This window comes from Rhinolophus ferrumequinum, chromosome X (assembly GCF_004115265.2).
Source record: "Rhinolophus ferrumequinum isolate MPI-CBG mRhiFer1 chromosome X, mRhiFer1_v1.p, whole genome shotgun sequence".
Taxonomy (NCBI): domain Eukaryota; kingdom Metazoa; phylum Chordata; class Mammalia; order Chiroptera; family Rhinolophidae; genus Rhinolophus; species Rhinolophus ferrumequinum.
Genome location: NC_046284.1, coordinates 81,717,335 through 81,734,686, shown reverse-complemented (window position 1 = coordinate 81,734,686; position 17,352 = coordinate 81,717,335). Strand labels below are relative to the sequence as shown.

Here is a 17,352-nt window from a genome sequence, read left to right as displayed (position 1 = left end):
AAGAAAGGAGGGAGGGTGGACATTTACTCAAGAGATCAACAGGGGACACCAGGATGAGTCCCCTGTAGTGTATCTTGAAGAGTCAGAAAGCTTACCATGGTCTATGGGCCACAACTTATTTGTCTTGCACAATATTCATCTTTTCTATCCATTCTCACCCATCAGCATGGGAACAGCGTTGCAGGCACCTCTTGGTTTTATTAACAGACATAATATTTGGTTAAAGTAAATCAAACATTTACCTATAGAACTTATTCTTCTCCCTAGCTCCAGGCAAAGCTCAAGTAAAGCTATGAGCTCATGAAATAAAGAATTTAAATGAGGATAGATCAAATCACCTTGAGTTCTTGAAGTTGATCTGGTTCATAAAGCTGGGTAGATACTGCCTGTGCAAGGAAGGTGTCTAGCTCATGGCGATGCAGGATTCGGCCACCAGGCCACTGAACCATGTACCTAGAAAATAAAAACATTGTTATTTGGTCATAAAAGCTTGGTTAAACTAAGAAACTATCATGGCCAGATCCTAGTCTAGGTTTTGGTGATTCCAATGGAATAAAGTAAAAGAATCTCTGTCTTTGGTTACTTGCAGTCTCAGTAGCAGAGGAGATAGGCACGTACATCAACTAGTGTGTTAAGTACCAAGATAGAAGAATGCTACAAGAGCACAGAAGAGGGCTACGACTAAAAGAATGAGGAAGGGCATCCTGAAAAAGTCAGCAGGAGTTGAGTTTCAAAGATTATGTAGAAATGAATTAATGAGACCAAAGGTGGGGAGAGGATGCTGTAGGTTGAAGGAACAGTATGAGTGAAGGCATAGAGGTATGGAGTTCAGCATGAGATGTCAGGTTAGATAATGCTGGAGCTAAGTAGGTTTGCAGTGATGGGAGGTGAGATTAGAAAGTAGGCCAGATCATGATGGGTCTCGAAAACAGTATTAAGGAATTTAAATCTTTACCCTGAAAATACAGGAAGATGGTTAAGGACTGTCAGCAGGAGAGTGATATTGACTGGTTTGAAGCTGACTTGGCTGAAAGCGTAAGAGACAAAAGGCATGGATACCAGTTGGGAGGCACTGTACAAATGTGTGGACCAAAGGTGCTGGCTGCTGAAGGGATGGAGAGGGCCGGGGACAAAGCTATTAAGGAGATAAATCCACAGGATCTGGTCATGGATTTTTATGGGGAGGGAGTAAAGGAAAGAGTCTAAGATTCCTAAAATTCTGGCTTGGGCAGATGGCTAGATGATGGAGCCATTCTCTAAGATAAGAAATGCACTAATTAAATAAATATTCACTTATGACTATTTGAATTGAATTTCATGAATTAAATATGCCTTACTGTTCTAGGCACCAAGAATACAGAAAGAGGAATAGAGAGAGATAAAAAAAAAAATACAAATAACATCAGTACAAAGTCTATGTTCTTAGCTCCTGAAGGCCCCACAAGACAATGTTCATAATTATTGGAGTTGTGTGAGACTTCAGAAACTTGGCATTTGAAGCAACAGCTGGTCTCTTTTAAGTGGCATATAAGGTGGGTTTCTGGGGATTCTGGCCCAGTTGCTACTACCAGGAGGCAGTGAGGTACCCTGGGAAGAACCTGGGCTCTGCAGCCAGAGAGCCTGGCTTCAAGTCTTTAACCTGCTGTTCCTCACCTGGAAAGATCACAACAGTGCAGGCAGTTCTATTGCCATCACTTTCTTCAAGCCCAAACGACCCAAGATGGTTCTGGGATTGCAGGACACAGCAACAAGCCCTGTTGCTTCTTTAGGAACTAAATTCTAAATGACTGGGATTTCCAGGGGGAATCTTCCTGGGCCACACAAACTTCCCTTTGCCCACACAATTACCTGCTTCCCTGCCCAGACATTTTCTACTTGAAAAGTTTATTCTTACTTTATAATGTATTTTATACTTTTTGACATTCTATCATATATTGCATAATTCATAGCTTATATCTTCTATCAATATAAAATATTTGTCTTCCTCAATGCTTTTTTTTTTTTGCCTCGAGGACTATATTACCTACTAATATTGTTTCTCTTTTGATTTGTAGTCCTATGCCCGTTCTTTTATTTTCAATTTTTCCATCTTATTTTATTGGCAAAATGTGAAGCAAAAATAGAAGAAAATGAACAGAAATGCGATTATAGTGGGAGGCTTTAGTATACTACCATCAAGCTATGACATATAAAATCCACCTAAAACACATTTAAAGTCACAGAAGATTTGAAAAATACAATAAATAGGTTCAAATGCTTGGCTGACTTTGTACAAAGAAAAGAAAACACATTCTTTTCAAGTGACCATGTGAGTTCCCCTGAGGCCTAGGATCTTGTTTGTTTGCCCTTGTCTATTGTCCTATTTATCATTCCAATTTATTATGAACTATCTAGCACAGCACATGGCATACAGTAAGTATTGGTAAATATTTATTGAGGGAATGACTGAATGCATCAGTCAGGCCATACCAAAAAACAAAACCCTCAGCAAAAACCCTCCAAAGCAGAATTGTAGCAGTCACACCCTGACCACAATGAAAGATAAACTCACCTACAGGAGTCAAGTGTGGAGATAGGCAGGCTCACAGACAGACTAATACAATGGGAGGGATGTGATTTGATAAACGGAACAGATTATTCTGAGTGCTCTAAGGAGAGAGTGACCACATTTACCTGGGAGAATCGGAGAATCACAGAGAAGTGAACATTTCACTTCCTAGGGATTTGAGTTTTTGGTTTGCTCTATACTTTAATGTTAATTTGCAATTTTCATGTCTCTCTAACCTCAGTATGGTGCATAGCAGAATGGGTGCTCAATAAATGTCTGCTGAATAAATGAGTCAATATCACGATATTCAAGAGGAAATGCTAGCTCCATCTTTCGGCCAGCACTGCTCTTTTAACAGCCTTGAATGAATTATGAGACAGAGTGTGTAGGGTCCAAGGAGTCAGAGGAGTGAGATGCTCATAAATGAGACAGAAGAAAATAATGATTATTAAATCAACCAATATTTAGTGATGCTCATCATATGCTGTTTTTTGAATATGATTCCATTGGGGGATTTTTATAGCATTGCTAAAAAATCCAAGGAAGTTCCTCAATCTCAATGACAAGATGACACCTTTATTATTAGTAGTAGTATTTACATTATTATACATGCTATATATGAGCATTATATATTACATTATAATATGTGCAGCAAACAACAAGTTACTCGTAGGAATAACATTTACTAAATTCTTCTTGCAGTCTCGATACCTTGGCAGACTCTTTGCATACATAGCATATAGTAGCAAAGAATACAGACTTGGAGTCTGACATACTTGGTTCCAATCTGGATTCCACTATTTCTTTTCTACGTGACTCTGGGCAAATGCCTTAACCTCTAGGGGCTTTAGTTCACTTATCTCTAAAATGGCGATGATGGGGCTGGCCCGGTGGCTCAGGCGGTTGGAGCTCCATGTTCCTAACTCCGAAGGCTGCCGATTCGATTCCCACAGGGGCCAGTGGGCTCTCAACCACAAGGTTGCCTGTTGGAATCCTGCAAGGGATGGTGAGCTGCGCCAACTGCAGCTAGCAATGGCAACTGGGCCTGGAGCTGAGCTGCGCCCTCCACAACTAAGACTGAAAGGACAACAACTTGACTTGGAAAAAAGTCCTGGAAGTACACACTATTCCCCAATAAAGTCCTGTTCCCCTTCCCCAATAAAATCTTAAAAAAAAATAAATAAAAAATAAAATGGGGATGCTGATGCTTATATCTCAAAAGGTTGTAATGAGGACAAAATGCATGTAAAAGCACTTAGCACAGTACCTGGCACAGCAGCAAAACTGTTTACCATTTGTAACTGAGCCACATAAGGTACAAATCCTTCCTTTACTACTTGGTGAAACCCTCATACCGTGTTTCCCCGAAAATAAGACCTAGCCAGACCATCAGCTCTAATGCATCTTCTGGAGCAAAAATTAATATAAGACCCGGTATTACATTATATTTTATTACATACCAGGTCTTATATTAAAATAAGATGTGTTAATTATGTTTTCTATCTCCATTTTTACGTTTTCTCTTTGTTGCAGTTCTTCCTGAGATCACTGAACATCCTTATAACCAGTGTTTGGAACTCTGCAACTGGTAGATTACTTTCTCCATTTTGTTTAGTTCTTTTTGGGGAGTATTGTTCTGTTCTTTTATTTGGGACGTTTCTTTGTCTTCCCATTTTGGCTGCCTCCCTGTGCTTGTTTCTATGTATTAGGTAGAGCTGCTATGTCTCCCAGTCTCCCAGTCTTAGTAGAGTGGCCTTATGTAGTAGGTGTGCTTTGAGGCTCAGTGGCACAATCTTCCTGGTCACTTGAGCCGTGTACTCCAGATGTGTCCCTTGTGTGGGTTCTGTGTGCATTCCTCTTGTAGTTGAGTCTCTGTTGCTATGTGCCCATTGATGGTAGGGACTGACCCTCGGGCTCACTGGCTGTGAGGACTGGCCTTTACTACAGTGGAGGAGTTGTGGTGCAGGGGAAGCCTACAGAGCAGGATCTGCCTCAGCAGGACTTTGGTGCCTGCCCAATCTGCCCCTTGGGTGTGTCATCCTTGGAGGCACCTGGGTGATACTCCAGTTTGTTTCGAAGCTGGCTTCTGGGGCACCAGCCCCAGGGCCACCTGGCAGGGGACCCTGTGCAGGTCAAGTTCAGCCACAGCCTGTGCCCCACCCAGGGCCAGCTGGCAGGAGCCACAAAGAAATCTGCAGATGGCCGCCACTCATGCCATGCTCGGAAGCTCCTTGAGAGGCCAAGCCATGAACCAAGGCCACCTGCCACTAGTGCCAAGCTTAGGGCTGCTCAGCCAGAGGTTCAGGACATGCTCAAGCTAGATGCTGCTTGTCTTGTTTCTGCAAACTTTTGAGAGACCCTAGGGAAGTCTACAGCATGAACCAAGGCAGGCAGTTTGTACAAAAAAGCCACTGGATGCCGCATGGGTGTGCCCAAAAGTTGGGCAGGGTGGGTTCTAGAATCACCAGGGCATGGCGAACCAGCAGCAAGAGGTGTAGCAATAGAGACTCAGATATGGCAGCTGCCTGCGTCTGCACACTGGGAAGGGGGAGGGTTCATCAAAGAAATAATGGCCTCCACCAGCTCCTCCGTCCAAGAGAAAGCTGTCCCTTCCACTGGTCCTGAAGCCAGACAACTCAGTTCCTCACATGTCCCTGCCACCTCCCCAGCTGCTGACCCAGCACTGGAGCTCACAATCAGTGATTCTGGCGGTAAGTCTGTGCACGGTTCCATTTAGAGTAGTACCTGGGACTCCCTCCATCCTCTGTCTCACTCAGTCACAATCTCCGCTGGTTTTCACAACCAGAAATTATGGGGACTTCTCTCCCCAGCACTGGAACCCTGGGCTGGGACCCCTCGCTCCTCTGAGGGGACCTCCACCAGATATCCCTCCCAATTTTTTTTTTTAAGATTTTATCGGGGAAGGGGAACAGGACTTTATTGGGGAACAGTGTGTACTTCCAGGCCTTTTTTTTTTCCAAGTCAAGTTGTTGTCCTTTCGATCTTAGTTGTGGAGGGTGCCGTTCAGCTTCAAGTTGTTGTCCTTTCAGTCTTAGTTGTGGAGGGCGCAGTTCAGCTCCAGGTCCAGTTGCCGTTTCTAGTTGCAGGGGGCACAGCCCACCATCCCTTGCGGGAGTCGAACCGGCAACCTTGTGGTTGAAAGGACGCACTCCAACCAACTGAACCAACTGAGCCATCCGGGAGCTCAGCGGCAGCTCAGCTCAAGGTGTCGTGTTCAATCTTTAGTTGCAGGGGGCGCTGCCCACCATCCCTTGCGGGACTCGAGGAATTGAACTGGCAACCTTGTGGTTGGAGCCCACTGGCCCATGTGGGAATCGAACTAGCAGCCTTCGGAGTTAGGAGCATGGAGCTCTAACCGCTTGAGCCACCGGGCCAGCCCCATCCCTCCCAATTTTTAATGGTCACACGCTGGTATGGGACCAGCCTGTTTTGAATCTCTGCACCTCCTACCAGTCTCGAGGCGGCTTCTTCTGCATATCCTTAGATGTAGGGCTTCAGTTCAGCAAGATTTTAGGCAATTACCAATGATGGTTGTTTTGTAGTTTAGTTGTAATTTTGATGTGGTCGTGACAGAAGGTAAACACAGCGTCTATATCTACTACGCCATCTTGACCGGACGCCCACTTCTTTTCATTTTAAACATTTACAATTTTATTCTGATTACAAAAGTTCAAGTTCATTCTCATTCAGAAAATGTAAAAAAAAAGCAAAAAAAAGTATAATGAAAATGAAAAACAAAAACTAAAATAATTTGTATTCTTACCATTCAGATATAACCATGGTTAAGATTGTTATGGTTTTGGCTTCTTCCTATCACTTCAAATCTCAATTTTTTTTCTCTTTTTCATACTACAAATATTGTATATATCAAGAAGTGCATCTTGTTTTCCATTCAAGATCATACTGTGAGAACTTTTCATTCATCACTTTTCAAAAACATGATTTTTACTAACTGCATGTTCATCATATAAGTTTATCAATTTAAACATTCCTGTAATATCGGAAACTTATACTGTTATATTATTTCTTGTATTATAAACAATACTACAAAGATCACATACACAAATCTCATTTGTATGTCTGATTATTCATTCCCTTAGGATAGATTCCTAGAAGTGGAATTATTACATCAAAAGTTATGTCCATTTTAATGGTCCTTAATACATATTGTAAAATTGTTTTCTAGGCCTATTTGTCCTAACTCCCAGCAGTGTGTCAGCATGGATTATCATTAATCTTTGATGATTTAATGGGCAAAAAGGTCTCTTGCTATTTAAATTTCTGTCTCTTTGATTGCTAAGGTTGCATATTTTTTTCCACACCCTTATTTACTTCTATGACTAGTCTATGTCTATCATAGACGTACCAGTTAATTTGCTTGTTCTGTCTGTACCTACCTCTCAGATAATCAAAAGTCCCATCTTTATAATAGTGACAGCTATTTGGACACAGGGCAAACAGCTGATCCAAGTCAAATCAATCCATGGCTTGCCAGAGTCTTGGTAATTTGAGCTAAGAGATTCAGAATTTGGTGAAACAGACAGGCAGAAAGAGCTACACAGGCCATGAGAGTAGGCAGTCTCTGTTCCTGCCTTTCCAGCATTATTCCCTGGGTGCAGCACTTTTCTTTCTTGTCCTTGGATGGCTGAGACTACCTGTTATATCTTTACAATAAAATAGCTAGAGGAGCTTTTATTTCTTGTAAACAAATGAATCTGAAGACTGTCATTTACCCGTTTTTAGAGTAGCATTACTTGTCTTAAAGTCTATTTTGACTGGTATTAGTATTAGTACAGCCATTTCAGTTTTCATGTGGTTATTGTTTGCATGACACATTTTTCTATTCTTTTTCTTTCAACCTATTTGTATCTTTGAATCTGAAGTATTACTCTTGCAAATATCTCATGCTTTTTATAGTGTTCAATCTATTTACATTTGATGCAGTTGTTATAGGCTTCATACCTTTTTTGCTTTTATGTTTGTTCCTCTTTCTTCCTTCTATTGGGTTAAACAGATATTCTCCAGTGAATTATTTTAATTCTTTTGTTGGGTTTTAATTATATTATTAGTTATTTTCATAATGGCTGCTCTATGGATTACGATATACACCTTAACTTACACACTATTTCAAATGAATACTAAATAATTCCAGAAGTATGTATGAACTTTGTTCCACTATAGTTCTCTTCTTCTTCCCTCCATTGTGCTATTATTGTCACGTATATTATACCTTTATTCTAAAACCAATACACAATTTTGTAATTGATTTATGTGATTGTTGTAGTTAAGTAAATAACTGAGAAAAATATATTTATACTACTTTTTATATTTACCTGTATAATTACCTTTACAGGTGGTCATTATTTATTCATTTAGTGTTATTTCCTTTCATTCTGAAGGACATCATTTCATACTTCTTTTCAGGCAAATTGGTAGCAATAAATTCTCTTAATTTTTGGTTATCTGGGAATCTATTTTATTTTCCTTTCTACTTTACAGCTTTACTGAGATAAAATTAACATACCATACAATTCATGTATAAAAAGTATATAATTCAATTTTTTTAGCATTGTCACAGGATTGTGTAACCATCACTACTAATTCCAGAACATTTAAATCATACCCCCCTATAAAAAAAAACTAGTATCCATTAGCAATCACCCTACATTCACACCTCCCACAGGCCCCTGGCAATAAGAAATCTATGGATTTGCCTATTCTGAACATTTCGTATAAATATAACCATATATGTCCTTTTGTGACTGGTGTCTTTCACTTAGCCTAATGTATTTCAGGGTTCCTTCATGTTGTAGATGAGTAAGTAGCTAACTCCTTTTTTATAGCTGAATTAATATTCTGTTGTATGAATATGCCACATTTTGTTAACCTATTCATTAGTTGATGGACATTTGAGTTGTTTCCACCTTTTGGTTATTATGAATGATGCTATATGAATATTCATGGACATGTTTTTGTGTGGATATATATCTTCATTTTACGTTCTCACCAGCAGTGTTCCAATTTCTCCATATCCTCACCAACATTTGTTCTGTCTTTTTTATTATAGCCACCTTAATGGGTGTATAATAGTATCTCATTGTAGTTTTGATTTGCACTTTCCTAATGATTAGTGATGTTAAGCATCTTGTCACGTGCTTATTGGCCATTTGTATGTCTTCTTTGGAGAAATGTCTATTCAAATCTTTTTCCCCATTTCAAAAATTAATTTATCTTTTACTGTTGAGTTGTAAGAATTCTTTATATATTCCGGATACTAGACCCTTATCAGACATACGATTTGCAAATATTTTCCCCATTCTGTGGGTGGGTTGTGTTTTCACTTTCTTCACGGCATTGTATCCAGCATACAAGCTTTAAATTGTGATCTACTCCAGTTTATCTATTTTTCTTTTTGTCACTTATGCTTTTGGCATCATATCTAAGAAACTATTGCCTAATCTGAAGTCATGAAGATTTACACCTGTTGTCTTCTAAGAGTTTTATAATCTGAGCACTTACAATTAGGTCTATGATACATTTTGAGTTAATTTATCTGTATGATGTGAGGTAGAGGTTCAACTTCATTCTTTTGCATATAGATGTCATTATCGCAGAAGTATTTGTTGCAAAGCTAATCTTTCCCCATTGAATTGTCTTGGTACCCTTGTCAAAAATCAATCGAGCATAAATGGAAGGGTTTATTTCTGGACACTCAATTGTACTCCATTAATTAATTAATTAATTAATTAACTAATTTAAATTTATTTTTCTTTTTATTGGGGAATATTGGGAAACAGTGTTTTTTTTTTTCCCAGGACCCACCAGCTCCATGTCAAATCATTGTTTTCAATCTAGTTGCGGGGGGTGCAGCTCAGCTCCAGGTCAGCTCACTGGCCCATGTAGGAATCGAACCAGCGACCTTGGTGTTATTAGCACTGTGCTCTAACCACAGGGCCAACCGGCTGCCCGTGTACTCCATTAATTTATATGTCTATCCTTATGCCAGTACACCACTGTCTTCATTACTGTAGCTTTGTAGTAAATTCTGAAATTAGGAAGTACGAATCTACAACTTTCTTCTTTTTTTCAAAATTGTTTTGGCTATTCTGAGTCCCCTGTATTTACACATTAATTTTAATGTCAGCTTGTTAATTTCTGCAAAAAAAATAGCCATCTGGGATTTTAGATTACGTCAAATATATGGATCAATATGGGGAGTACTGCCATCTTAACAATCTTGTCTTTTCAATAACGAACAAGGGATGTCTTTCCATTTATTTACATATTCTTTAATTGTAGTTTTCAATGTACAAGTGTTCTACTTGTTTTGTTAAATTTATACCTAAGTATTTCATTCTTTTTGATGTTATTATAAAAGGAGTTCTTTTCTTAATTTTATTTTTGGAATATTGATTACCAGTATATTAAAACATAGTTGATATTTGTATGTTGATCTTATATCCTGTGACTTTGCTGAACTCATTTACTGGTTCTAATTGTCTTTTTCTTTTTGTACTTTAAAAAACACTGGGGTAAAATATACATAAAACTTGCCATTTTAACCACTTGTAAGTCTACAGTTCAGTGGTATTCACTCACATTGTTGTACAACCATCACCATCATCTATCTCTATAACTTTTCCATCTCGTAAAACTGAAACTCTATACTGATCCCACAATAACTCTCCATTCTCCCCTCCTCCCAACCCCTGGCAACTACCATTATAATTTCTGTCTCTATGAATTTCACTACTCTAAGTACTTCACATTAGTGGAATCATACAGTATTTATCTTTTTGTGACTGGCTTATTTCTCTTAGTATAATGTCCTCAAGGTTAATCCATGTTGTGGCATATAGCAGAATTTGCTTCTTTTTTAAGGCTGAACAATATTCCATTTTATGTATATACTACATTTTGTGTATCCATTCCTCACGTGATGGACACTTGAATTGCTTCCATGTTTTAGCTATTGTGAGTAATGCTACTATGAGCATGGGTATACAAATATTTCTTTGAGACCCTGCTTTCAATTCTTTTGGGCATATACCCAGAAGTAGAATTGCTGGATCATATGGCAATTCTATTTTCAGTTGTTTGAGAAGCTGCCATACTGTTTTCCACAGCAGCTGTACCATTTTATATTCCCACCAGCAGTGTACAGGGTTCCAATTTCACTACATCCTCACCAACATTTGTTATTTTGTTTTTTTGATAATAGCCATCCTAATGAGTGTGAAGTGGTATCTCATTGCAGTTTTTTTTTTTTAAATTGAGGTAACATTTGTTTATAACATGTTTCAGGTGTGCAATATTCTATATTTCCCTGATGATTAGTGATGCTGAGCATATTTTCATGTGCTTATTTGCCATTCACATATCTTCTTTGGAGAAATGTCTATTCAAGTCCTTTGCCCATATTTGAATTGGGTTGTTTGGTTCTTCCTTCTTGAGTTTTAAAAGTTCTCTACATAGTCTGAATATTAATCCCTTATCAGATGTATGATTTGCAAATATCCTCTCCAATTCTGTGGGTTGATTTTTTTACTCCGTGGATAGTTTCTTTGATGCACTATTTTTAAAAATTTTCATGAAATCCAATTTGTCTGTTTTTTCTTGTTACCTGTTCCTTTGATGTCATATCCAAGAAATCACTGCCAAATCCAATGTTATGAAGCTTTTGTCCTGTTTTCTTCTAAGAGTGGTATTGTTTTAAATCTTACCTTTAGGTCCTTCATCCATTTTAATTCTTGTATACGGAGTTATGTAAGAGTCTAACTTCATTCTTTTGCATGTGGATATACAGTTCTCCTAGCACCATTTGCTGAAAAGACTGTCTTGTCCCCATTGAATGGTCTTGGCACCCTTCTCAAAAATCATATGTGAGAATTTATTTCTGGGCTCTCTAGTCTATTCCATTGGTTTTATATCTGTCTTTATGCCAATACCACACTTTTGATTACTACAGCTTTGTAGTAAGTTTTGAAACCATAAAGTGAGTCCTCCAGTTTTTTCTTTTTCAAGATTGTTTTGGCTATTCAGGGTCCCTTGAGATTCCATATGAATTTTATGATGGGTTTTTCTATTTCTGCCAAAAAACATTATTGGGATTTTAATAAGGATTGCATTGAATCTGTAGACCACTTTGAGTAGTATCAACATTTTAACTATATTAGTGTCTTCAAATCCATGAACGTGGGATGTGTTTCCATTTACTTCTGTCTTGTTTATTTCTTTAGCGACGTCTTGCAGCTTTCATTGTATAAGTCTTTCACCTCCCTGGTGAAGTTAATTCTTTTGTTTTTTTTAAAGAGTTTATTGGGGAAGGGGAACAGGACTTTATTGGGGAACAGTGTGTACTTCCAGGAAGTTAATTCTTAAGCATTTTATTCTTTTTGATGCTACTGTAAATGGAATTGTTTTTGTAATTTCCTTTTCAGATTTTTCATTTTTCATGTATAGAAAAGCAACCGATTTTTGTGTATTGACTTTTAGCCTATTTTGCTGATTTATTAGTTCTAACAGCTTTTTTTGGTGGAATCTTTAGGGTTTTATACACCTAAGATCATATCTTTTATTTCCTTGTGGATCTTCTGCATAGTTTTATCAATTTTTGAAAGTGGGGTATTGAAATCTCTAATTACTACTGAATTGCCTGTTTCACCTTTCACTTTTGTCAGCTTTTACTTCATGTATTTTTGGACTCTTTTGTTAAGTTCATGTACTTATGATTGTTATATCTCCCTGATGAATTGACCCTTTTATCATTATAAAATGTCCCTCTATGTCTCCAGTAACATTTAATTGTCTTAATGTTTATTGTCTGGTATTAGTCTAGCCAATTCAGTAATCTTATGGTTGTTGTTTGTATGTATATCTTTTTCTGACCTTTTACTTTCAACCTATTTGTATCTTTGAATTTAAAGTCTGTCTCCTGTAGACAGCATGTAGTTGGATTTTGTTTTCTTATATAGTCTAGCAATTGGGTTGGCTTTTAAATTCGCTCAAATTTTATATTACGATATGGCACATTTGCATCTGCCATTTGTTTTTTATATGTCTAACGTGTTATTTGTTACCCTATTTCTTTATTGTCTTCTTTTAAGTGGACATTTCTAATATAACATTCGAATTACTTTAATAGTAAGAGTATATTGTTACAATTATTACCTTATATAATCTTATTTCTTTTAAAGAAGCTGAGAAAAGAAAGGAGAGCACGTACATATTTCTAGTTTTTGCTGTGTTAAACCTAATTATTTCTAGTTTTCTTCTTGTAGATTAACGATCTGGTATTTTTTTTTTTTGTTACTCTAATACATCTTTGTTCCCATACACCTTTTTGTTGATATTGTCAAATACATTTCTATATATTATAGGCTCAACAATATAAGTATATACACATCATTTGATGTAATTATTTTTTAAATACTTTTCAAGAGAAAAAAGAATATATAATTATTCTGTCCTTTATAGTTATCTACATAATTACCTTTACTAGTGTTGATTTTTTTATATGGATTTGAATTACTATCTATTGTCACTTGCTTTCAGCCTATAGAACTTCCTTTAGGATTTCTGATAAGGCATGTCTGCTAGCAACACATTCTCTCAGTTTATCTTTGGATGCCTTTATTTCACCTTCATTTTTGAAATATAATTTTATTGGATATAAGATTGGCAGCTGAGAGTTTTATATTTCAGCACATCGCATTATGTTGTTGTACTACTACCTTCTGGTCTCCATTGTTTCTGATGAGAATCGAATCTTTGGGGTTCCCATGCATGTGATGATTTATTTTTTCTTACAGCATTCAAGATGCTCTCTTTGGCTTTGGCCATTTTGACTCTGATATGTCTTTTTGTATTTATCATTCTCGGAGTTTAATGAGCTCACTGGAGGTATAGATTAATGTTTTTCATCAAATTTTGGGAAATTTTAATCATTATTTTTTAAAATATATTTTCTACCCCTTTGTCTCTCTCCTCTCCTTTTGGTAGTCCCATTACATGTCATCGATTTGTGAAGCTTCCTTTAGCGTATTTTAAGTTATGTGTCTAGGGTCTTATTCAGTATTATCTGCTCTAAAACAATGAGCTGTCAATTTCTGTGCCAGTATCACATGATTTTAGTATAAGTTTATAATACATTTTGGTATTTTTTTGTTTGAGCCAATAATCCTCTTACAATGTTCTTTTTAAAAAATTCCAAGCTATTCTTGTTCATTTGCTTTTCCCAACAAACTTTAGAAATAGTCTGTCAAGTGAACAAAAATTAGTTCTTATATGTCTTTACTCTTCATATATCAGGATGGCATGTGGTTAACTCAAATACCCCATTATAGCTGAGAGTGAATCAGCTGCTTCTTAATAAAATTGTTTCTGAAAAGAGACTCCTCAATTTCACCCATGAATCTAGAGGAGTAACCTTGTCCAAATTTCAAGTTCTTTTTCTGGAAAACTGTTGATATTTGAATGAACCTTTGCTAGAAATGACAGAGCAGTGGTGCGTGACTCCCCACATTCAACAGGACTGCACCCCCCCCCCAAGAAGCCTGACAGAATTCCTCACTATCCTTCCCTTCTCATGGTGACTACTGTACATGTAAGATTCTGCCTTTCAAAATATATGGTGATGGAAGGAGAACTGCCTCTGGGTGGTGAACACACAATGGGATTTATAGATGATGTAATACAGAACTGTACACCTGAAATCTATGTAACTTTACTAACAATTGTCACCCCAATAAACTTCAATTAAAATAAAATTAAAAAAAAGATTCTGATTTCCTCAAAATGTATCAACCTATCCTAGTGGACTCATTTCTCTAGGCCAACTGCCCAAGAGCTTCACCAACATAAGTTTTAGTCACAACTTCCCCAGCATTACTTTACTTTCTTTTACCTATAGTTAATAGAAGCAATTGAGGAGTTTAGACTCCAGTACTCAATTAGGCCACAGTTCAGTGTTTCCACCAGTGCTTACCTGACGGCCGGGCAATGCAGTATTTAGGATAAGTTTATCTTCTTTCAAAGTTGAATTTTAAATTTCTCACCAGATTTTTGTTAATCTTTAAAACTGCATTATTGTACCATTTTGTTTGTTAAAAAGCATAGGAGATGGAGGCTGGAGAGACTTGGGTTCAAATTCTTGTATTACCCCTTACTAGCTATGCAACCTGTAAACCTTTATTTCCTCATCTATAAATGGAGATAAATCATACTTATTTTTCAGCACTATTATGAGGACTAGTAGCATCATACACAAAGTTCTAGCTTAGCACATTGCCAGGTACATAATATGTAATATTATAAAAACTGTTCTTGATAATTTTACGAACACTGATTATTGCTTTATGCTTTAATAATGCTCTTATATAGGTTACTGATTTATACAGGGCAGTTTCCCCTACACTTAACGACTCCAGATGATGCCTCTTCTTTTGGGGTTCTTAGGTCTTTTTAAAAGCAATCTTATGTCCTTTTCCCAGCTTTTAGGCAGTAGGCTATCACTTATCATTGCTGTCACTGGGCTGGTTCTCAGAATAACTCCTACTCCCTGAGTCACCTCCCTTAAAATTTGCTGCTTCTGATGTTGTACACTTGGCAATCAGATGATCAAACTGTCAGAAATGTGTCTGAATTAAGAATGAATAAATTGAGCAGGAGGCTAAGGGGTCTCTTCAGGGGAAGCATACAGAACCTATTAGACTATTATAGCACAGTCTTTGTGATAGCTATTATAGCTGTTCATAAGCAATTTTTACTTACTTTCATGTTCTTGGATGTGTTATAGGAAAAAACTCCCAGAGAACCAAATAAATGGGAAAATGAACTACTACTATACTTTTGAGAAAAAAAGTAAACAAAACACATAATTCCAGAGTTACCATGAGACAATGCAGGACTGTAGCCCAGGAACATATTAGGAGCTAGGAGGAATGAATCTTATCCGTTATTCTTATTAAAAAGACTTCTTAAGTCACCAATCTTAATCTCAAAGCAGTTAGAAAATTAATATATATTAAGCATTCCTTATGTGGTAGGGCCCCTGCATGTATTATCTCAATCCTCAAACATCTCAGAAGTAAGAATTATTATATCCATTTTATGGTGAGGAAATAGATGTTTTAAAAGGTTAAAGTAACTTACCCACACTGCAAAGTACCAGAGCTAGAATTCAAACTAAGGTCTATCCAGTTTCGAAGCTCAATACTCTATAACCTTCTGGTGACTTGTAGGGACTGACTTCATCTTTGTACAAAAACTTACTTCCTGTACATCAGCAAATAAACAATGAGGAAGTACAATAGAAAACAGAATACTGTCCATAATTGCAATAATATATATCAAGTACCTAGGAATTAATTTAAAACACAGAAGACCTCTATGGAAAAAAAATTAACTCTACTAAGAGATAAAGGAAGAGACCTGAATAAAGGGAGCAGTAAACTAAGATTCCTGGATAGAAAGACTTAACATCCTAAAGAAGTCAACTCTCCCCAAATTAATCTATAAATTCAATTCATTGGGAAAAAAAAGATTTTGTGGAAACTGGACTAATTCTAAGTTATATTTGGAAAAATAAAGGTACATGTGGTTCAAGAATAGCTACAATTCTGAAACAAGAAAAGCAAAGAGCAGGAGCAGACAGGTGGCTCAGTTGGTTAGAGCGTGAGCTCTGGGCAACAGGGCTGCCAGTTGGATTCCCACATGGGCCAGCGAGCTGCACCCTCCACAACTAGAATGAAGTCAATGAGCTGCCGTTGAGCTCCCGGGTAGCCAGATGGCTCAGTTGGTTGGAGCACGTGCTCTCAACCACAAGGTTGCCAGACAGTGACTGGACCTGGAGCTGAACTGCGGCCTCCACAACTAAGATTGAAAGGACAACAACTTGACTTGGATGGAGCTGATGAGTCCTGGAAAAACACATCACTGTTCCCCAGTAAAAAGTCCTGGAAATACACACTGTTCCCCAATAAAGTCCTGTTCCCCTCCCCCAATAAAGTCTTTAAAAAAAAAAAAAGAAAGAAAAGCAAAGAGCAGAGATCTGCCCTACCTGATATTAAGGCAAATTATAAACCCTTAATAATTGGAACAATGTGATCCTGGTGAGGAATCAAATAGGCAATGGAACAAAATAGAATCCAGGAATGGACTCATGTATATACAGGAACTTGGTACATATGAATGGTGGTAATATAAATCAGTGGGGAAAGAAGAGATAATTTAATAAACAGAGTTGGGAAAACTGACTTATTATGCAGAGAAAATAAAATTAGATCCTTTTTTACAGCATATACAGAACAAATATACACTATATTAAACACCTGATATGGAAGGCGACATAAAACTATACGAAAACGTAGAAAAATATTTTTATGACCCAGGGGTAGGGAAGAACTTATTAAATAAGATCCCCAAAGCATACACCATAAAGGTACAATTTGATGGGTTTGACAAAACCAAAATTAAATACTTCTTGGCTACAGATGAAGTGTACTGATAGCTGTAATTTACTTGGAAACGTATCAAAAAGGATGGGCAAATGGAATGGCTAGAGATGGATAGTTACATGGGATAAAGTATTGTAAAGTATTAATTGTAGAATCTAGGTGGTGGGAATATGGGTATTCGCCACACTATTTCTTCAGCTTTTCTGTATGTATGAAATAATAAAAGGTTGGTGAACATTTAACACTTCTGTTCAATAATGATTTTGTACATAAAGTTTTTAAAAACTGTGACTCGCTGGAAAAGATATTTGATATACACACAGGTAC

The 17,352-nt window shown here is 37.2% G+C and overlaps 1 protein-coding gene across 2 annotated transcripts in view; it reads right to left on the bottom strand.

Annotated features, from left to right (window-relative positions):
- Positions 1–17,352, bottom strand: part of FAM120C (family with sequence similarity 120C) — an 84,201-nt gene that overhangs the window by 15,342 nt on the left and 51,507 nt on the right. For both annotated transcript variants that reach the window (XM_033107086.1, XM_033107091.1), the window contains exon 11: positions 339–453. In XM_033107086.1, coding sequence (XP_032962977.1) covers positions 339–453 — 115 coding nt within the window. The remainder of the gene's footprint in view (positions 1–338; positions 454–17,352) is intronic.